This window comes from Salmo salar, chromosome 20, assembly GCF_965601325.2.
Source record: "Salmo salar chromosome 20, fSalSal1, whole genome shotgun sequence".
NCBI lineage: Eukaryota > Metazoa > Chordata > Actinopteri > Salmoniformes > Salmonidae > Salmo > Salmo salar.
The window spans coordinates 3,457,104-3,479,508 of record NC_138310.1 but is presented as its reverse complement, the minus strand read 5'-3'; the positions used below and the strand labels follow the sequence as shown (position 1 = coordinate 3,479,508).

General features: G+C 43.7%; 1 protein-coding gene across 1 annotated transcript in view; it reads left to right on the top strand.

Annotated features, from left to right (window-relative positions):
- Window positions 1-22,405, top strand: part of LOC100136388 (nitric oxide synthase 1) — a 190,573-nt gene that overhangs the window by 129,011 nt on the left and 39,157 nt on the right. Inside the window, exons 11-12 of the mRNA XM_045704274.2 lie at window positions 2,802-2,903; window positions 3,906-4,100. Coding sequence (XP_045560230.1) covers window positions 2,802-2,903; window positions 3,906-4,100 — 297 coding nt within the window. The remainder of the gene's footprint in view (window positions 1-2,801; window positions 2,904-3,905; window positions 4,101-22,405) is intronic.

Here is a 22,405-nt window from a genome sequence, read left to right as displayed (position 1 = left end):
GACATTTTTGAACTGTGAGATCACTAGGGATTCATAGACTTTGGCCAGGATAGGACGTTTAGAGATAGGACGATAGTTCTTAGCATCTGAGAGATCTCCACCCTTTAGCAGTGGGAGGACATAAGCTGATTTCCAAATGCTGGGTATGGAATTGGTCAAGAGACTCAAGTTAAAAATGTGAGCCACAGGTTCAGTAATAATACCAGCTGCTATCTTTAAGAGGTAGGGGTCCAGGTTGTCTGGACCTGCAGAATTTTTAGTGTCTATAGCCTCAGACCTCAGTATAAGAAACATTCTCAACGATAAAATGGTTCACATGAGGGCCTATATCATAGTTGACTGTAACAGAGCTTACATTAGAGGCCTGGGCCCCACCATTATCAAAACAGAACCAGCAGATATGAAGTGCTTGTTAAAAAACCCTACAATATGGGCTTTATCCTTCACTTCATTAGAATCCATCATTAAATGGTCAGGAAGGCCAGAGGATACATTAGAACCTGACACTGATGTGATTAGCTTCCAGAACTTGGTAGGGTTGTTTAGGTTCTCTGTAACTGCATTTAAATAGTCATCTGATTTGGACTTCCTGACCAAGTTATCTGAAAACCAGGGATTGTCCCTTCCACTTGATTCTACATTTCTTCACAGGGGCATGCTTATCACAAATCGACACAAATTTCATATAAAAATAGTCCCAGACAGTGTCAACATCGGGAATCAGACTTACTCTGTCAATATTACGGTACAGATCATGTAAGAACGCTTAATCATCAAACTGTCTAAAATGTCTTTTAAAAATATAACAAGGTTTGACTTTGGTCATTTTTGTATTTCTAACACAAGCAATTGCACAGTGATCACTGACATCATTACAGAATATCCCAGTCGATGTGTATTTGTGAGGGGTATTCGTTAGAATAATGTTCAATAGCGTTGATTTGTTAGGTGCTCTGGGATTCGGTCTTGTAGGCGCATTAATTAATTGAGCGAGATTCAGAGAGTCACACAGTTCTTTAAAATAATCCAATACAGATATAAGCATGTCCCAGTTCAAATCTCCTAAAATAATGAATTCAGAGTCATTTAGCTTGTACAGGACATCAGAAATAGAGTTAAGTGCATCTCCCGAAGCCGAGGGCGGCCTGTAGCAGCTGACTACAGTGATGTGGGAGTTCACTAAATCCGCAAGTACTTAAACATTTTGACTTTGGTAATCGAGAGATTTTCAGAGGCATTAAACTCGGATTTGACATAAATTGCAACCCCTCCTCCTTTACTCATCCTATCCGTTCTTAAAACGGTGGACCCATCAAAAGAAATCAAGTTACTTGACACATATTTCTTTAGCCAAGTTTCTGATAAAACCGTTACGTCTGCATTTGTCGTTTTTTGCCCATATTCTTCCAGTGTGGCAGATTAGTCTGCTCTCATAACAACATGCATGCAGGCTAACATCCATCACTTAAATGATCAACATTCATGGGTTTCCATAACACATCAAAATAGATGTTTCTATTTTTTTAAGCATAAAATGTTGTATTGTTTTCCTGGAAACAGCAAGTCAAAATCAAATCAAATATTATTTGTTGCATACACATATTTAAAATTGTATTTGAATTTGACTTGCTGTTTCCTGGAAAACAATCTATTTTGTTGTTTAAACAAATAGGAACATCTATTTTGATGATGTAGAATCTTAATTTGAGCCAGTTTCTTCTACAGCAGGAAAATGATCCTGCAGCAACTGGAAATGTGGATTATAATTATTGGACATTTTTTTAGGGGTTGATACATTTTTCGTAAGGGAAAATCAAGTCTGAAATGTCAAAGTGTAAATTACGAACTTCAAAAGTCTTTTAAAACCTCAAATACACTACAGGTTTAAAATTTCCTGCAACAGGGTGATCAAATTAAGATCCTACATCTGTATTGCTGGTCAGATGAAGAGGATCTTGCTGTTTTGCTGTAGCTATGGTGATGATTGATTAATGTGTTTTATGTCACAAACAGTAGCATCGTGATGTCTAGAACATGTCAAGCTTAGAGGGTGTAGATATAATAATTACATCTCTGGTTGTGCTGTTTATCTTCAGCTAATGTATTAGCATAGCTATTACGGTGATGATGATATGGTGTTGTTATGTTTTCAAAGAGTTTCCATGCTTAGAAAGTCACTTTAGTTGTTATTTCCCCTCATCTTGTTTTCCCATCTCAAGCACCCTGCTGCTAAATGCAGCTTTACCCATGAACATAATTGTTATGATAGATTTTATGTGACATTTTCTTATTTTAGTGCAGAACAAAAGGCAGTTCTAAAACGGTTGTTTTTTATTGTTTAAAATGTCTCCATTATGTATTTCGGCCATTTTATACTGACTGCAACCAATCACCTGTGGTTTTATACTGACTGAAACCACTCACCTGTCACTCTGTCACTCACAGGATAGTTTGTCACTCAGAGGGCAGTTTGCCAAGGGAACCACTGATTTAAGTACCTTGCTCAAGGTTACATCCACAGAGTTTTCACCTAGTCAGCTCGGGTTACTGGTCCAATGCTCTTAACCAGTAGGCTACCTGCCGCCTATGTAGCTTTACGAACAACAGCACTTAGCTGACACTTATTCTTATCACAACTAGGTTACTTGAATGATAAAGATAAATGTTTATCTCTTATGTAGCAGGTAATATAGTAACAATAAGACAAGAAGAGTAAAATGTTACCCTGATTGTTTATCTTCAATGTATCTTTATTCATAACATGTATTGTTATTAAAGCATGGTATGTTACTGTCCAATAGGAAGTGGCCAATCTGATGGCCCTGGACACCAGGAAGACTTCTTCTCTATGGAAGGACAAGGCACTGGTGGAGATCAACATAGCAGTCCTCTACAGTTTCCAGGTGTGGGTTTATCTGCTGGCCATGTACATCTCTGAACGTTACTGGGGTGCTGGAATTGATTATTTACAGGGCTTCATACACTATATATACAAAAGTATGTGGACACGCCTTCAAATGAGTGGATTCGGCTATTTCAGCCACACCCATTGCTGACAGGTGTATGAAATCGAGCACACAGCCATGCAATCTCCATAGACAAACATTGGCAATGGAATGGCCTTATTGAAGAGCTCAGTGACTTTCAATGTGGCACCGTCATAGGATGCCACCTTTTCAACAAGTCAGTTTGTCAAATTTCTGCCCTGCTAGAGCTGCCCCGGTCAACTGTAAGTGATGTAACACTACAGCATACAATGACATTATAGATAATTATGCGCTTCCAACTTTGTGGCATCAGGTTGGGGAAGGCCCTTTCCTGTTTCAGCATGACAAAGCAAGATCCATACAGACATTATTTGTTGAGATCAGTGTGGAAGAACTTGACTGGCCTGGGTCCTGACCTCAACTCCATCGAACACCTTTGGGATTAATTGGAACGCCATCTGCGAGCCAGGCTTAATCGCCCAACAACAGTGCCCAACCTCACTAATGCTCTTGTGTCTGAATGGAAGCAAGTCCCTCACAGCAATGTTCCAACATCTAGTTGAAAGCCTTTCCAGAAGAGCGGAGGCTGTTATAGCAGCGAAGGGGGGGAACAACTCCCTATTAATGCCAATGATTTAGGAATGAGATGTTTTAAGAGCACGTGTCCACATACCATATTGAATGATTTTCTAGAATGGTCCTTGCTGTAGACAAACTAGTATTATGCTTTATATATGAAGCATGTCTTTATATGAAGTCAGAAATATGTTTAAATTAGTTGTAATTATGGGTGCTTGAGAGTGATTTAATTGATAGCTTGATAAACTCTAAATATAATCCTGAAATAACTAAGGTGAATGAACTGAATGAAATAACTGAATCCCCCTTCATGATTTGCTTCCTGTTATCTGTTCCCAGTCATCTAAGGTAACTATAGTGGATCACCACTCTGCCACAGAGTCCTTTATGAAGCACATGGAGAATGAGATCAGGGTGCGGGGGGGCTGCCCGGGGGACTGGGTCTGGATTGTACCCCCCATGTCTGGAAGCATCACCCCCGTATTCCACCAGGAGATGCTCAACTATCGCCTCACACCATCCTTTGAGTACCAGGTAAATCAAATCAAATCAAAGTTTATTGATTGCATATGCAGATTTGCAGTTGTTATAGCAGGTGTAGTGAAATGCTTATATTACTAGCTCCAGCAGTACAGTAGAATGTCTTGTGTTACTAGCACCAGCAGGGCAGTAGAATGTCTTGTGTTACTAGCTCCAGCAGGGCAGTAGAATGTCTTGTGTTACTTGCTCCAGCAGGGCAGTATAATGTCTTGGTTACTAGCTCCAGCAGGGCAGTAGAATGTATTGAGTTACTAGCTCAGCAGGGCAGTAGAATGTATTGTGTTACTAGCTCCAACAGTAAAGTAGAATGTCTTGTGTTACTAGCTCCAGCAGGGCAGTAAAATGTCTTGTGTTACAAGCTCCAGCAGGGCAGTAGAATGTCTTGTGTTACTAGCTCCAACAGTAAAGTAGAATATCTTGTGTTAATAGCTCCAGCAGGGCAGTAGAATGTCTTGTGTTACTAGCTCCAGCAGGGCAGTAGAATGTCTTGTGTTACTAGCTCCAGCAGGGCAGTAGAATGTCTTGTGTTACTAGCTCCAGCAGGGCAGTAGAATGGCTTGTGTTACTAGCCCAGGCGGGCAGTAGAATGTCTTGTGTTACTAGCTCCAGCAGTACAGTAGAATGTCTTGTGTTACTAGCTCCAACAGGGCAGTAGAATGTCTTGTGTTACTAGCTCCAACAGTACAGTAGAATGTCTTGTGTTACTAGCACCAGCAGGGCAGTAGAATGTCTTGTGTTACTAGCTCCAACAGTACAGTAGAATGTCTTGTGTTACTAGCGCCAACAGTACAGTAGAATGTCTTGTGTTACTAGTTCCAGGAGGGCAGTAGAATGTCTTGTGTTACTAGCTCCACAGTGTAGTAGAATGTCTTGTGTTACTAGCGCCAACAGTACAGTAGAATGTCTTGTGTTACTAGTTCCAGGAGGGCAGTAGAATGTCTTGTGTTACTAGCTCCAACAGTACAGTAGAATGTCTTGTGTTACTAGCTCCAACAGTGCAGTAGAATGTCTTGTGTTACTAGCTCCAACAGTGCAGTAGAATGTCTTGTGTTACTAGCTCCAACAGTACAGTAGAATTCCTTGTGTTACTAGCGCCAACAGTACAGTAGAATGTCTTGTGTTACTAGTTCCAGGAGGGCAGTAGAATGTCTTGTGTTACTAGCTCCACAGTGTAGTAGAATGTCTTGTGTTACTAGCGCCAACAGTACAGTAGAATGTCTTGTGTTACTAGTTCCAGCAGTACAGTAGAATGTCTTGTGTTACTAGTTCCAGCAGGGCAGTAGAATGTCATGTGTTACTAGCTCCAACAGTACAGTAGAATGTCTTGTGTTACTAGCTCGAACAGTGTAGTAGAATATCTTGTGTTACTAGCTCCAGCAGGGCAGTAGAATGTATTGTGTTATTAGCTCCAGCAGGGCAGTAGAATGTATTGTGTTACTAGCAACAACAGTAAAGTAGAATGTATTGTGTTACTAGCTCCAGCAGGGCAGTAGATTGTCTTGTGTTACTAGCTCCAGGCGGGCAGTAGAATGTCTTGTGTTACTAGCTCCAGCAGGGCAGTAGAATGTCTTGTGTTACTAGCTCCAACAGTACATTAGAATGTCTTGTGTTACTAGCTCCAGCAGTGCAGTAGAATGTCTTGTGTTAGTAGCACCAGCAGGGCAGTAGAATGTCTTGTGTTACTAGCTCCAGCAATGCAGTAGAATGTCTTGTGTTACTAGCTCCAGCAGTACAGTAGAATGTCTTGTGTTACTAGCTCCAGCAGGGCAGTATAATGTCTTGTGTTACTAGCTCCAGCAGTGCAGTAGAATGTCTTGTGTTACTAGCTCCAACAGTACAGTAGAATGTCTTGTGTTACTAGCACCAGCAGGGCAGTAGAATGTCTTGTGTTACTAGCTCCAACAGTACAGTAGAATATCGTATGTTACTAGCTCCAGCAGTACAGTAGAATGTCTTGTGTTACTAGCACCAGCAGTGCAGTAGAATGTTTTGTGTTACTAGCTCCAACAGGGCAGTAGAATGTCTTGTGTTACTAGCTCCAACAGTACAGTAGAATGTCTTGTGTTACTAGCTCCAACAGGGCAGTAGAATGTCTTGTGTTACTAGCTCCAACAGTACAGTAGAATGTCTTGTGTTACTAGCTCCAACAGGGCAGTAGAATGTCTTGTGTTACTAGCGCCAACAGTACAGTAGAATGTCTTGTGTTACTAGTTCCAGGAGGGCAGTAGAATGTCTTGTGTTACTAGCTCCACAGTGTAGTAGAATGTCTTGTGTTACTAGCACCAACAGTACAGTAGAATGTCTTGTGTCACTAGCTCCAACAGTACAGTAGAATGTCTTGTGTTACTAGCTCCAACAGTACAGTAGAATGTCTTGTGTTACTAGCTCCAACAGTGCAGTAGAATATCTTGTGTTACTAGCTCCAGGCGGGCAGTAGAATGTCTTGTGTTACTAAGACCAGCAGGGCAGTAGAATGTCTTGTGTTACTAGCTCCAACAGGGCAGTAGAATGTCTTGTGTTACTAGCTCCAACAGTACAGTAGAATGTCTTGTGTTACTAGCTCCAACAGGGCAGTAGAATGTCTTGTGTTACTAGCTCCAACAGTACAGTAGAATGTCTTGTGTTACTAGCGCCAACAGTACAGTAGAATGTCTTGTGTTACTAGTTCCAGGAGGGCAGTAGAATGTCTTGTGTTACTAGCTCCACAGTGTAGTAGAATGTCTTGTGTTACTAGCTCCAACAGTACAGTAGAATGTCTTGTGTCACTAGCTCCAACAGTACAGTAGAATGTCTTGTGTTACTAGCTCCAACAGTACAGTAGAATGTCTTGTGTTACTAGCTCCAACAGTGCAGTAGAATATCTTGTGTTACTAGCTCCAGGCGGGCAGTAGAATGTCTTGTGGTACTAGCTCCAGCAGGGCAGTATAATGTCTTGTGTTACTAGCTCCAGCAGGGCAGTAGAATGTCTTGTGTTAATAGCTCCAGCAGGGCAGTAGAATGTCTTGTGTTACTTGCTCCAGCAGGGCAGTAGAATGTCTTGTGTTACTAGCTCCAGCAGTGCAGTAGAATGTCTTGTGTTACTAGCTCCAACAGGGCAGTAGAATGTCTTGTGTTACTAGCTCCAACAGGGCAGTAGAATGTCTTGTGTTACTAGCTCCAGCAGTACAGTAGAATGTCTTGTGTTACTAGCTCCAGCAGGGCAGTATAATGTATTGTGTTACTAGCTCCAGCAGGGCAGTAGAATGTCTTGTGTTACTAGCACCAGCAGGGCAGTAGAATGTCTTGTGTTACTAGCTCCAGCAGTACAGTAGAATGTCTTGTGTTATTAGCTCCAGCAGTACAGTATAATGTCTTGTGTTACTAGCTCCAACAGTACAGTAGAATGTCTTGTGTTACTAGCTCCAGCAGGGCAGTAGAATGTCTTGTGTTACTAGCACCAGCAGGGCAGTAGAATGTCTTGTGTTACTAGCTCCAGCAGTACAGTAGAATGTCTTGTGTTACTAGCTCCAGCAGGGCAGTATAATGTCTTGTGTTACTAGCTCCAACAGTACAGTAGAACGTCTTGTGTTACTAGCTCCAACAGTACAGTAGAATGTCTTGTGTTACTAGCTCCAACAGGGCAGTAGAATGTCTTGTGTTACTAGCTCCAGCAGGGCAGTAGAATGTCTTGTGTTACTAGCTCCAACAGTACAGTAGAATGTCTTGTGTTACTAGCGCCAACAGTACAGTAGAATGTCTTGTGTTACTAGTTCCAGGAGGGCAGTAGAGTGTCTTGTGTTACTAGCTCCACAGTGTAGTAGAATGTCTTGTGTTACTAGCTCCAACAGTACAGTAGAATGTCTTGTGTCACTAGCTCCAACAGTACAGTAGAATGTATTGTGTTACTAGCTCCAACAGTACAGTAGAATGTCTTGTGTTACTAGCTCCAACAGTTCAGTAGAATATCTTGTGTTACTAGCTCCAGCAGGGCAGTAGATTGTCTTGTGTTACTAGCTCCAGGCGGGCAGTAGAATGTCTTGTGTTACTAGCTCCAGCAGGGCAGTATAATGTCTTGTGTTACTAGCTCCAGCAGGGCAGTAGAATGTTTTGTGTTACTAGCTCCAGCAGGGCAGTAGAATGTCTTGTGTTACTTGCTCCAGCAGGGCAGTAGAATGTCTTCTGTTACTAGCTCCAGCAGTGCAGTAGAATGTCTTGTGTTACTATCTCCAACAGTACAGTAGAATGTCTTGTGTTACTAGCACCAGCAGGGCAGTAGAATGTATTGTGTTACTAGCTCCAGCAGTACAGTAGAATGTCTTGTGTTACTAGCTCCAGCAGGGCAGTATAATGTCTTGTGTTACTAGCTCCAGCAGGGCAGTAGAATGTCTTGTGTTACTAGCACCAGCAGGGCAGTAGAATGTCTTGTGTTACTAGCTCCAGCAGTACAGTAGAATGTCTTGTGTTACTAGCTCCAACAGTACAGTAGAATGTCTTGTGTTACTAGCTCCAGCAGGGCAGTAGAATGTCTTGTGTTACTAGCACCAGCAGGGCAGTAGAATGTCTTGTGTTACTAGCTCCAGCAGTACAGTAGAATGTCTTGTGTTACTAGCTCCAGCAGGGCAGTATAATGTCTTGTGTTACTAGCTCCAACAGTACAGTAGAACGTCTTGTGTTACTAGCTCCAACAGTACAGTAGAATGTCTTGTGTTACTAGCTCCAGCAGGGCAGTAGAATGTCTTGTATTACTAGCACCAGCAGGGCAGTAGAATGTCTTGTGTTACTAGCTCCAGCAGTACAGTAGAATGTCTTGTGTTACTAGCTCGAGCAGGGCAGTAGAATGTCTTGTGTTACTAGCACCAGCAGGGCAGTAGAATGTCTCGTGTTACTAGCTCCAGCAGTACAGTAGAATGTCTTGTGTTACTAGCTCCAGCAGGGCAGTAGAATGTATTGTGTTACTAGCACCAGCAGGGCAGTAGAATGTCTTGTGTTACTAGCTCCAGCAGGGCAGTATAATGTCTTGTGTTACTAGCTCCAGCAGGGCAGTAGAATGTCTTGTGTTACTAGCTCTATTAGGGTAGTAGAATGTCTTGTGTTACTAGCTCCAGCAGTACAGTAGAATGTCTTGTGTTACTAGCTCGAGCAGGGCAGTAGAATGTCTTGTGTTACTAGCACCAGCAGGGCAGTAGAATGTCTCGTGTTACTAGCTCCAGCAGTACAGTAGAATGTCTTGTGTTACTAGCTCCAGCAGGGCAGTAGAATGTATTGTGTTACTAGCACCAGCAGGGCAGTAGAATGTCTTGTGTTACTAGCTCCAGCAGGGCAGTATAATGTCTTGTGTTACTAGCTCCAGCAGGGCAGTAGAATGTCTTGTGTTACTTGCTCCAGCAGGACAGTAGAATGTCTTGTGTTACTAGCTCCAGCAGTGCAGTAGAATGTCTTGTGTTACTAGCTCCAACAGGGCAGTATAATGTCTTGTGTTACTAGCTCCAGCAGGGCAGTATAATGTCTTGTGTTACTAGCTCCAACAGTACAGTATAATGTCTTGTGTTACTAGCTCCAACAGTACGGTAGAATGTCTTGTGTTACTAGCTCCAGCAGGGCAGTAGAATGTCTTGTGTTACTAGCACCAGCAGGGCAGTAGAATGTCTTGTGTTACTAGCTCCAGCAGTACAGGAGAATGTCTTGTGTTACTAGCTCCAGCAGGGCAGTAGAATGTCTTGTGTTACTAGCACCAGCAGGGCAGTTGAATGTCTTGTGTTACTAGCTCCAGCAGTACAGTAGAATGTCTTGTGTTACTAGCTCCAGCAGGGCAGTAGATTGTCTTGTGTTACTAGCTCCAGGCGGGCAGTAGAATGTCTTGTGTTACTAGCTCCAGCAGGGCAGTAGAATGTCTTGTGTTACTAGCTCCAACAGTACAGTAGAATGTCTTGTGTTACTAGCTCCAGCAGTGCAGTAGAATGTCTTGTGTTACTAGCACCAGCAGGGCAGTAGAATGTCTTGTGTTACTAGCTCCAGCAGTGCAGTAGAATGTCTTGTGTTACTAGCTCCAGCAGTACAGTAGAATGTCTTGTGTTACTAGCTCCGGCAGGGCAGTATAATGTCTTGTGTTACTAGCTCCAGCAGTGCAGTAGAATGTCTTGTGTTACTAGCTCCATCAGTACAGTAGAATGTCTTGTGTTACTAGCACCAGCAGGGCAGTAGAATGTCTTGTGTTAATAGCTCAAACAGTACAGTAGAATATCGTATGTTACTAGCTCCAGCAGTACAGTAGAATGTCTTGTGTTACTAGCACCAGCAGTGCAGTAGAATGTCTTGTGTTACTAGCTCCAACAGGGCAGTAGAATGTCTTGTGTTACTAGCTCCAACAGTACAGTAGAATGTCTTGTGTTACTAGCTCCAACAGGGTAGTAGAATGTCTTGTGTTACTAGCTCCAACAGTACAGTAGAATTCCTTGTGTTACTAGCGCCAACAGTACAGTAGAATGTCTTGTGTTACTAGTTCCAGGAGGGCAGTAGAATGTCTTGTGTTACTAGCTCCACAGTGTAGTAGAATTTCTTGTGTTACTAGCTCCAACAGTACAGTAGAATGTCTTGTGTCACTAGCTCCAACAGTACAGTAGAATGTCTTGTGTTACTAGCTCCAACAGTACAGTAGAATGTCTTGTGTTACTAGCTCCAACAGTGCAGTAGAATATCTTGTGTTACTAGCTCCAGCAGGGCAGTAGATTGTCTTGTGTTACTAGCTCCAGGCGGGCAGTAGAATGTCTTGTGTTACTAGCACCAGCAGGGCAAAATAATGTCTTGTGTTACTAGCTCCAGCAGGGCAGTAGAATGTCTTGTGTTACTAGCTCCAGCAGGGCAGTAGAATGTCTTGTGTTACTTGCTCCAGCAGGGCAGTAGAATGTCTTGTGTTACTAGCTCCACCAGTGCAGTAGAATGTCTTGTGTTACTAGCTCCAACAGGGCAGTATAATGTCTTGTGTTACTAGCTCCAACAGGGCAGTAGAATGTCTTGTATTACTAGCTCCAGCAGGGCAGTAGAATGTCTTGTGTTACTAGCTCCAGCAGGGCAGTAGAATGTCTTGTGTTACTAGCTCCAACAGTACTGTAGAATGTCTTGTGTTACTAGCACCAGCAGGGCAGTAGAATGTATTGTGTTACTAGCTCCAGCAGTACAGTAGAATGTCTTGTGTTACTAGCTCCAGCAGGGCAGTATAATGTCTTGTGTTTCTAGCTCCAGCAGGGCAGTAGAATGTCTTGTGTTACTAGCACCAGCAGGGCAGTAGAATGTCTTGTGTTACTAGCTCCAGCAGTACAGTAGAATGTCTTGTGTTACTAGCTCCAGCAGGGCAGTATAATGTCTTGTGTTACTAGCTCCAACAGTACAGTAGAACGTCTTGTGTTACTAGCTCCAGCAGTACAGTAGAATGTCTTGTGTTACTAGCTCCAGCAGGGCAGTAGAATGTCTTGTGTTACTAGCACCAGCAGGGCAGTAGAATGTCTTGTGTTACTAGCTCCAGCAGTACAGTAGAATGTCTTGTGTTACTAGCTCCAGCAGGGCAGTAGAATGTCTTGTGTTACTAGCACCAGCAGGGCAGTAGAATGTCTTGTGTTACTAGCTCCAGCAGTACAGTAGAATGTCTTGTGTTACTAGCTCCAGCAGGGCAGTAGAATGTCTTGTGTTACTAGCACCAGCAGGGCAGTAGAATGTCTTGTGTTACTAGCTCCAGCAGGGCAGTATAATGTCTTGTGTTACTAGCTCCAGCAGGGCAGTAGAATGTCTTGTGTTACTTGCTCCAGCAGGGCAGTAGAATGTCTTGTGTTACTAGCTCCAGCAGTGCAGTAGAATGTCTTGTGTTACTAGCTCCAACAGGGCAGTATAATGTCTTGTGTTACTAGCTCCAGCAGGGCAGTATAATGTCTTGTGTTACTAGCTCCAACAGTACAGTATAATGTCTTGTGTTACTAGCTCCAACAGTACAGTATAATGTCTTGTGTTACTAGCTCCAACTGTACAGTAGAATGTCTTGTGTTACTAGCTCCAGCAGGGCATTAGAATGTCTTGTGTTACTAGCTCCATTAGGGTAGTAGAATGTCTTGTGTTACTAGCTCCAGCAGGGCAGTATAATGTCTTGTGTTACTAGCTCCAGCAGGGCAGTATAATGTCTTGTATTACTAGCTCCAGCAGGGCAGTATAATGTCTTGTGTTACTAGCTCCAGCAGGGCAGTAGAATGTCTTGTGTTAGTAGCTCCAACAGTACAGTAGAATGTCTTGTGTTACTAGCTCCAACGGTACAGTAGAATGTCTTGTGTTACTAGCTCCAGCAGGGCAGTATAATGTCTTGTGTTACTAGCTCCAACAGTACGGTAGAACGTCTTGTGTTACTAGCTCCAGCAGTACAGTAGAATGTCTTGTGTTACTAGCTCCAGCAGGGCAGTAGAATGTCTTGTGTTACTAGCACCAGCAGGGCAGTAGAATGTCTTGTGTTACTAGCTCCAGCAGTACAGGAGAATGTCTTGTGTTACTAGCTCCAGCAGGGCAGTAGAATGTCTTGTGTTACTAGCACCAGCAGGGCAGTAGAATGTCTCGTGTTACTAGCTCCAGCAGTACAGTAGAATGTCTTGTGTTACTAGCTCCAGCAGGGCAGTAGAATGTATTGTGTTACTAGCACCAGCAGGGCAGTAGAATGTCTTGTGTTACTAGCTCCAGCAGGGCAGTATAATGTCTTGTGTTACTAGCTCCAGCAGGGCAGTAGAATGTCTTGTGTTACTTGCTCCAGCAGGACAGTAGAATGTCTTGTGTTACTAGCTCCAGCAGTGCAGTAGAATGTCTTGTGTTACTAGCTCCAACAGGGCAGTATAATGTCTTGTGTTACTAGCTCCAGCAGGGCAGTATAATGTCTTGTGTTACTAGCTCCAACAGTACAGTATAATGTCTTGTGTTACTAGCTCCAACAGTACGGTAGAATGTCTTGTGTTACTAGCTCCAGCAGGGCAGTAGAATGTCTTGTGTTACTAGCACCAGCAGGGCAGTAGAATGTCTTGTGTTACTAGCTCCAGCAGTACAGGAGAATGTCTTGTGTTACTAGCTCCAGCAGGGCAGTAGAATGTCTTGTGTTACTAGCACCAGCAGGGCAGTTGAATGTCTTGTGTTACTAGCTCCAGCAGTACAGTAGAATGTCTTGTGTTACTAGCTCCAGCAGGGCAGTAGATTGTCTTGTGTTACTAGCTCCAGGCGGGCAGTAGAATGTCTTGTGTTACTAGCTCCAGCAGGGCAGTAGAATGTCTTGTGTTACTAGCTCCAACAGTACAGTAGAATGTCTTGTGTTACTAGCTCCAGCAGTGCAGTAGAATGTCTTGTGTTACTAGCACCAGCAGGGCAGTAGAATGTCTTGTGTTACTAGCTCCAGCAGTGCAGTAGAATGTCTTGTGTTACTAGCTCCAGCAGTACAGTAGAATGTCTTGTGTTACTAGCTCCGGCAGGGCAGTATAATGTCTTGTGTTACTAGCTCCAGCAGTGCAGTAGAATGTCTTGTGTTACTAGCTCCATCAGTACAGTAGAATGTCTTGTGTTACTAGCACCAGCAGGGCAGTAGAATGTCTTGTGTTAATAGCTCAAACAGTACAGTAGAATATCGTATGTTACTAGCTCCAGCAGTACAGTAGAATGTCTTGTGTTACTAGCACCAGCAGTGCAGTAGAATGTCTTGTGTTACTAGCTCCAACAGGGCAGTAGAATGTCTTGTGTTACTAGCTCCAACAGTACAGTAGAATGTCTTGTGTTACTAGCTCCAACAGGGTAGTAGAATGTCTTGTGTTACTAGCTCCAACAGTACAGTAGAATTCCTTGTGTTACTAGCGCCAACAGTACAGTAGAATGTCTTGTGTTACTAGTTCCAGGAGGGCAGTAGAATGTCTTGTGTTACTAGCTCCACAGTGTAGTAGAATTTCTTGTGTTACTAGCTCCAACAGTACAGTAGAATGTCTTGTGTCACTAGCTCCAACAGTACAGTAGAATGTCTTGTGTTACTAGCTCCAACAGTACAGTAGAATGTCTTGTGTTACTAGCTCCAACAGTGCAGTAGAATATCTTGTGTTACTAGCTCCAGCAGGGCAGTAGATTGTCTTGTGTTACTAGCTCCAGGCGGGCAGTAGAATGTCTTGTGTTACTAGCACCAGCAGGGCAAAATAATGTCTTGTGTTACTAGCTCCAGCAGGGCAGTAGAATGTCTTGTGTTACTAGCTCCAGCAGGGCAGTAGAATGTCTTGTGTTACTTGCTCCAGCAGGGCAGTAGAATGTCTTGTGTTACTAGCTCCACCAGTGCAGTAGAATGTCTTGTGTTACTAGCTCCAACAGGGCAGTATAATGTCTTGTGTTACTAGCTCCAACAGGGCAGTAGAATGTCTTGTATTACTAGCTCCAGCAGGGCAGTAGAATGTCTTGTGTTACTAGCTCCAGCAGGGCAGTAGAATGTCTTGTGTTACTAGCTCCAACAGTACTGTAGAATGTCTTGTGTTACTAGCACCAGCAGGGCAGTAGAATGTATTGTGTTACTAGCTCCAGCAGTACAGTAGAATGTCTTGTGTTACTAGCTCCAGCAGGGCAGTATAATGTCTTGTGTTTCTAGCTCCAGCAGGGCAGTAGAATGTCTTGTGTTACTAGCACCAGCAGGGCAGTAGAATGTCTTGTGTTACTAGCTCCAGCAGTACAGTAGAATGTCTTGTGTTACTAGCTCCAGCAGGGCAGTATAATGTCTTGTGTTACTAGCTCCAACAGTACAGTAGAACGTCTTGTGTTACTAGCTCCAGCAGTACAGTAGAATGTCTTGTGTTACTAGCTCCAGCAGGGCAGTAGAATGTCTTGTGTTACTAGCACCAGCAGGGCAGTAGAATGTCTTGTGTTACTAGCTCCAGCAGTACAGTAGAATGTCTTGTGTTACTAGCTCCAGCAGGGCAGTAGAATGTCTTGTGTTACTAGCACCAGCAGGGCAGTAGAATGTCTTGTGTTACTAGCTCCAGCAGTACAGTAGAATGTCTTGTGTTACTAGCTCCAGCAGGGCAGTAGAATGTCTTGTGTTACTAGCACCAGCAGGGCAGTAGAATGTCTTGTGTTACTAGCTCCAGCAGGGCAGTATAATGTCTTGTGTTACTAGCTCCAGCAGGGCAGTAGAATGTCTTGTGTTACTTGCTCCAGCAGGGCAGTAGAATGTCTTGTGTTACTAGCTCCAGCAGTGCAGTAGAATGTCTTGTGTTACTAGCTCCAACAGGGCAGTATAATGTCTTGTGTTACTAGCTCCAGCAGGGCAGTATAATGTCTTGTGTTACTAGCTCCAACAGTACAGTATAATGTCTTGTGTTACTAGCTCCAACAGTACAGTATAATGTCTTGTGTTACTAGCTCCAACTGTACAGTAGAATGTCTTGTGTTACTAGCTCCAGCAGGGCATTAGAATGTCTTGTGTTACTAGCTCCATTAGGGTAGTAGAATGTCTTGTGTTACTAGCTCCAGCAGGGCAGTATAATGTCTTGTGTTACTAGCTCCAGCAGGGCAGTATAATGTCTTGTATTACTAGCTCCAGCAGGGCAGTATAATGTCTTGTGTTACTAGCTCCAGCAGGGCAGTAGAATGTCTTGTGTTAGTAGCTCCAACAGTACAGTAGAATGTCTTGTGTTACTAGCTCCAACGGTACAGTAGAATGTCTTGTGTTACTAGCTCCAGCAGGGCAGTATAATGTCTTGTGTTACTAGCTCCAACAGTACGGTAGAACGTCTTGTGTTACTAGCTCCAGCAGTACAGTAGAATGTCTTGTGTTACTAGCTCCAGCAGGGCAGTAGAATGTCTTGTGTTACTAGCACCAGCAGGGCAGTAGAATGTCTTGTGTTACTAGCTCCAGCAGTACAGGAGAATGTCTTGTGTTACTAGCTCCAGCAGGGCAGTAGAATGTCTTGTGTTACTAGCACCAGCAGGGCAGTAGAATGTCTTGTGTTACTAGCTCCAGCAGTACAGTAGAATGTCTTGTGTTACTAGCTCCAGCAGGGCAGTAGATTGTCTTGTGTTACTAGCTCCAGGCGGGCAGTAGAATGTCTTGTGTTACTAGCACCAGCAGGGCAGTAGAATGTCTTGTGTTACTAGCTCCAGCAGTGCAGTAGAATGTCTTGTGTTACTAGCTCCAGCAGGGCAGTATAATGTCTTGTGTTACTAGCTCCAGCAGTGCAGTAGAATGTCTTGTGTTACTAGCTCCAACAGTACAGTAGAATGTCTTGTGTTACTAGCACCAGCAGGGCAGTAGAATGTCTTGTGTTACTAGCTCAAACAGTACAGTAGAATATCGTATGTTACTAGCTCCAGCAGTACAGTAGAATGTCTTGTGTTACTAGCACCAGCAGTGCAGTAGAATGTCTTGTGTTACTAGCTCCAACAGGGCAGTAGAATGTCTTGTGTTACTAGCTCCAACAGTACAGTAGAATGTCTTGTGTTACTAGCTCCAACAGGGTCAGTAGAATGTCTTGTGTTACTAGTTCCAGGAGGGCAGTAGAATGTCTTGTGTTACTAGCTCCACAGTGTAGTAGAATTTCTTGTGTTACTAGCTCCAACAGTACAGTAGAATGTCTTGTGTCACTAGCTCCAACAGTACAGTAGAATGTCTTGTGTTACTAGCTCCAACAGTACAGTAGAATGTCTTGTGTTACTAGCTCCAACAGTGCAGTAGAATATCTTGTGTTACTAGCTCCAGCAGGGCAGTAGATTGTCTTGTGTTACTAGCTCCAGGCGGGCAGTAGAATGTCTTGTGTTACTAGCACCAGCAGGGCAAAATAATGTCTTGTGTTACTAGCTCCAGCAGGGCAGTAGAATGTCTTGTGTTACTAGCTCCAGCAGGGCAGTAGAATGTCTTGTGTTACTTGCTCCAGCAGGGCAGTAGAATGTCTTGTGTTACTAGCTCCACCAGTGCAGTAGAATGTCTTGTGTTACTAGCTCCAACAGGGCAGTATAATGTCTTGTGTTACTAGCTCCAACAGGGCAGTAGAATGTCTTGTATTACTAGCTCCAGCAGGGCAGTAGAATGTCTTGTGTTACTAGCTCCAGCAGGGCAGTAGAATGTCTTGTGTTACTAGCTCCAACAGTACTGTAGAATGTCTTGTGTTACTAGCACCAGCAGGGCAGTAGAATGTATTGTGTTACTAGCTCCAGCAGTACAGTAGAATGTCTTGTGTTACTAGCTCCAGCAGGGCAGTATAATGTCTTGTGTTTCTAGCTCCAGCAGGGCAGTAGAATGTCTTGTGTTACTAGCACCAGCAGGGCAGTAGAATGTCTTGTGTTACTAGCTCCAGCAGTACAGTAGAATGTCTTGTGTTACTAGCTCCAGCAGGGCAGTATAATGTCTTGTGTTACTAGCTCCAACAGTACAGTAGAACGTCTTGTGTTACTAGCTCCAGCAGTACAGTAGAATGTCTTGTGTTACTAGCTCCAGCAGGGCAGTAGAATGTCTTGTGTTACTAGCACCAGCAGGGCAGTAGAATGTCTTGTGTTACTAGCTCCAGCAGTACAGTAGAATGTCTTGTGTTACTAGCTCCAGCAGGGCAGTAGAATGTCTTGTGTTACTAGCACCAGCAGGGCAGTAGAATGTCTTGTGTTACTAGCTCCAGCAGTACAGTAGAATGTCTTGTGTTACTAGCTCCAGCAGGGCAGTAGAATGTCTTGTGTTACTAGCACCAGCAGGGCAGTAGAATGTCTTGTGTTACTAGCTCCAGCAGGGCAGTATAATGTCTTGTGTTACTAGCTCCAGCAGGGCAGTAGAATGTCTTGTGTTACTTGCTCCAGCAGGGCAGTAGAATGTCTTGTGTTACTAGCTCCAGCAGTGCAGTAGAATGTCTTGTGTTACTAGCTCCAACAGGGCAGTATAATGTCTTGTGTTACTAGCTCCAGCAGGGCAGTATAATGTCTTGTGTTACTAGCTCCAACAGTACAGTATAATGTCTTGTGTTACTAGCTCCAACAGTACAGTATAATGTCTTGTGTTACTAGCTCCAACTGTACAGTAGAATGTCTTGTGTTACTAGCTCCAGCAGGGCATTAGAATGTCTTGTGTTACTAGCTCCATTAGGGTAGTAGAATGTCTTGTGTTACTAGCTCCAGCAGGGCAGTATAATGTCTTGTGTTACTAGCTCCAGCAGGGCAGTATAATGTCTTGTATTACTAGCTCCAGCAGGGCAGTATAATGTCTTGTGTTACTAGCTCCAGCAGGGCAGTAGAATGTCTTGTGTTAGTAGCTCCAACAGTACAGTAGAATGTCTTGTGTTACTAGCTCCAACGGTACAGTAGAATGTCTTGTGTTACTAGCTCCAGCAGGGCAGTATAATGTCTTGTGTTACTAGCTCCAACAGTACGGTAGAACGTCTTGTGTTGCTAGCTCCAGCAGTACAGTAGAATGTCTTGTGTTACTAGCTCCAGCAGGGCAGTAGAATGTCTTGTGTTACTAGCACCAGCAGGGCAGTAGAATGTCTTGTGTTACTAGCTCCAGCAGTACAGGAGAATGTCTTGTGTTACTAGCTCCAGCAGGGCAGTAGAATGTCTTGTGTTACTAGCACCAGCAGGGCAGTAGAATGTCTTGTGTTACTAGCTCCAGCAGTACAGTAGAATGTCTTGTGTTACTAGCTCCAGCAGGGCAGTAGATTGTCTTGTGTTACTAGCTCCAGGCGGGCAGTAGAATGTCTTGTGTTACTAGCACCAGCAGGGCAGTAGAATGTCTTGTGTTACTAGCTCCAGCAGTGCAGTAGAATGTCTTGTGTTACTAGCTCCAGCAGGGCAGTATAATGTCTTGTGTTACTAGCTCCAGCAGTGCAGTAGAATGTCTTGTGTTACTAGCTCCAACAGTACAGTAGAATGTCTTGTGTTACTAGCACCAGCAGGGCAGTAGAATGTCTTGTGTTACTAGCTCAAACAGTACAGTAGAATATCGTATGTTACTAGCTCCAGCAGTACAGTAGAATGTCTTGTGTTACTAGCACCAGCAGTGCAGTAGAATGTCTTGTGTTACTAGCTCCAACAGGGCAGTAGAATGTCTTGTGTTACTAGCTCCAACAGTACAGTAGAATGTCTTGTGTTACTAGCTCCAACAGGGTAGTAGAATGTCTTGTGTTACTAGCTCCAACAGTACAGTAGAATTCCTTGTGTTACTAGCGCCAACAGTACAGTAGAATGTCTTGTGTTACTAGTTCCAGGCGGGCAGTAGAATGTCTTGTGTTACTAGCTCCACAGTGTAGTAGAATTTCTTGTGTTACTAGCTCCAACAGTACAGTAGAATGTCTTGTGTCACTAGCTCCAACAGTACAGTAGAATGTCTTGTGTTACTAGCTCCAACAGTACAGTAGAATGTCTTGTGTTACTAGCTCCAACAGTGCAGTAGAATATCTTGTGTTACTAGCTCCAGCAGGGCAGTAGATTGTCTTGTGTTACTAGCTCCAGGCGGGCAGTAGAATGTCTTGTGTTACTAGCACCAGCAGGGCAAAATAATGTCTTGTGTTACTAGCTCCAGCAGGGAATTAGAATGTCTTGTGTTACTAGCTCCAGCAGGGCAGTAGAATGTCTTGTGTTACTTGCTCCAGCAGGGCAGTAGAATGTCTTGTGTTACTAGCTCCACCAGTGCAGTAGAATGTCTTGTGTTACTAGCTCCAACAGGGCAGTATAATGTCTTGTGTTACTAGCTCCAACAGGGCAGTAGAATGTCTTGTATTACTAGCTCCAGCAGGGCAGTAGAATGTCTTGTGTTACTAGCTCCAGCAGGGCAGTAGAATGTCTTGTGTTACTAGCTCCAACAGTACTGTAGAATGTCTTGTGTTACTAGCACCAGCAGGGCAGTAGAATGTATTGTGTTACTAGCTCCTGCAGTACAGTAGAATGTCTTGTGTTACTAGCTCCAGCAGGGCAGTATAATGTCTTGTGTTACTAGCTCCAGCAGGGCAGTAGAATGTCTTGTGTTACTAGCACCAGCAGGGCAGTAGAATGTCTTGTGTTACTAGCTCCAGCAGTACAGTAGAATGTCTTGTGTTACTAGCTCCAGCAGGGCAGTATAATGTCTTGTGTTACTAGCTCCAACAGTACAGTAGAACGTCTTGTGTTACTAGCTCCAGCAGTACAGTAGAATGTCTTGTGTTACTAGCTCCAGCAGGGCAGTAGAATGTCTTGTGTTACTAGCACCAGCAGGGCAGTAGAATGTCTTGTGTTACTAGCTCCAGCAGTACAGTAGAATGTCTTGTGTTACTAGCTCCAGCAGGGCAGTAGAATGTCTTGTGTTACTAGCACCAGCAGGGCAGTAGAATGTCTTGTGTTACTAGCTCCAACAGGGCAGTAGAATGTCTTGTGTTACTAGCTCCAACAGTACAGTAGAATGTCTTGTGTTACTAGCTCCAACAGGGTAGTAGAATGTCTTGTGTTACTAGCTCCAACAGTACAGTAGAATTCCTTGTGTTACTAGCGCCAACAGTACAGTAGAATGTCTTGTGTTACTAGTTCCAGGAGGGCAGTAGAATGTCTTGTGTTACTAGCTCCACAGTGTAGTAGAATTTCTTGTGTTACTAGCTCCAACAGTACAGTAGAATGTCTTGTGTCACTAGCTCCAACAGTACAGTAGAATGTCTTGTGTTACTAGCTCCAACAGTACAGTAGAATGTCTTGTGTTACTAGCTCCAACAGTGCAGTAGAATATCTTGTGTTACTAGCTCCAGCAGGGCAGTAGATTGTCTTGTGTTACTAGCTCCAGGCGGGCAGTAGAATGTCTTGTGTTACTAGCACCAGCAGGGCAAAATAATGTCTTGTGTTACTAGCTCCAGCAGGGCAGTAGAATGTCTTGTGTTACTAGCTCCAGCAGGGCAGTAGAATGTCTTGTGTTACTTGCTCCAGCAGGGCAGTAGAATGTCTTGTGTTACTAGCTCCACCAGTGCAGTAGAATGTCTTGTGTTACTAGCTCCAACAGGGCAGTATAATGTCTTGTGTTACTAGCTCCAACAGGGCAGTAGAATGTCTTGTATTACTAGCTCCAGCAGGGCAGTAGAATGTCTTGTGTTACTAGCTCCAGCAGGGCAGTAGAATGTCTTGTGTTACTAGCTCCAACAGTACTGTAGAATGTCTTGTGTTACTAGCACCAGCAGGGCAGTAGAATGTATTGTGTTACTAGCTCCAGCAGTACAGTAGAATGTCTTGTGTTACTAGCTCCAGCAGGGCAGTATAATGTCTTGTGTTTCTAGCTCCAGCAGGGCAGTAGAATGTCTTGTGTTACTAGCACCAGCAGGGCAGTAGAATGTCTTGTGTTACTAGCTCCAGCAGTACAGTAGAATGTCTTGTGTTACTAGCTCCAGCAGGGCAGTATAATGTCTTGTGTTACTAGCTCCAACAGTACAGTAGAACGTCTTGTGTTACTAGCTCCAGCAGTACAGTAGAATGTCTTGTGTTACTAGCTCCAGCAGGGCAGTAGAATGTCTTGTGTTACTAGCACCAGCAGGGCAGTAGAATGTCTTGTGTTACTAGCTCCAGCAGTACAGTAGAATGTCTTGTGTTACTAGCTCCAGCAGGGCAGTAGAATGTCTTGTGTTACTAGCACCAGCAGGGCAGTAGAATGTCTTGTGTTACTAGCTCCAGCAGTACAGTAGAATGTCTTGTGTTACTAGCTCCAGCAGGGCAGTAGAATGTCTTGTGTTACTAGCACCAGCAGGGCAGTAGAATGTCTTGTGTTACTAGCTCCAGCAGGGCAGTATAATGTCTTGTGTTACTAGCTCCAGCAGGGCAGTAGAATGTCTTGTGTTACTTGCTCCAGCAGGGCAGTAGAATGTCTTGTGTTACTAGCTCCAGCAGTGCAGTAGAATGTCTTGTGTTACTAGCTCCAACAGGGCAGTATAATGTCTTGTGTTACTAGCTCCAGCAGTGCAGTATAATGTCTTGTGTTACTAGCTCCAACAGTACAGTATAATGTCTTGTGTTACTAGCTCCAACAGTACAGTATAATGTCTTGTGTTACTAGCTCCAACTGTACAGTAGAATGTCTTGTGTTACTAGCTCCAGCAGGGCAGTAGAATGTCTTGTGTTACTAGCTCCATTAGGGTAGTAGAATGTCTTGTGTTACTAGCTCCAGCAGGGCAGTATAATGTCTTGTGTTACTAGCTCCAGCAGGGCAGTATAATGTCTTGTATTACTAGCTCCAGCAGGGCAGTATAATGTCTTGTGTTACTAGCTCCAGCAGGGCAGTAGAATGTCTTGTGTTAGTAGCTCCAACAGTACAGTAGAATGTCTTGTGTTACTAGCTCCAACGGTACAGTAGAATGTCTTGTGTT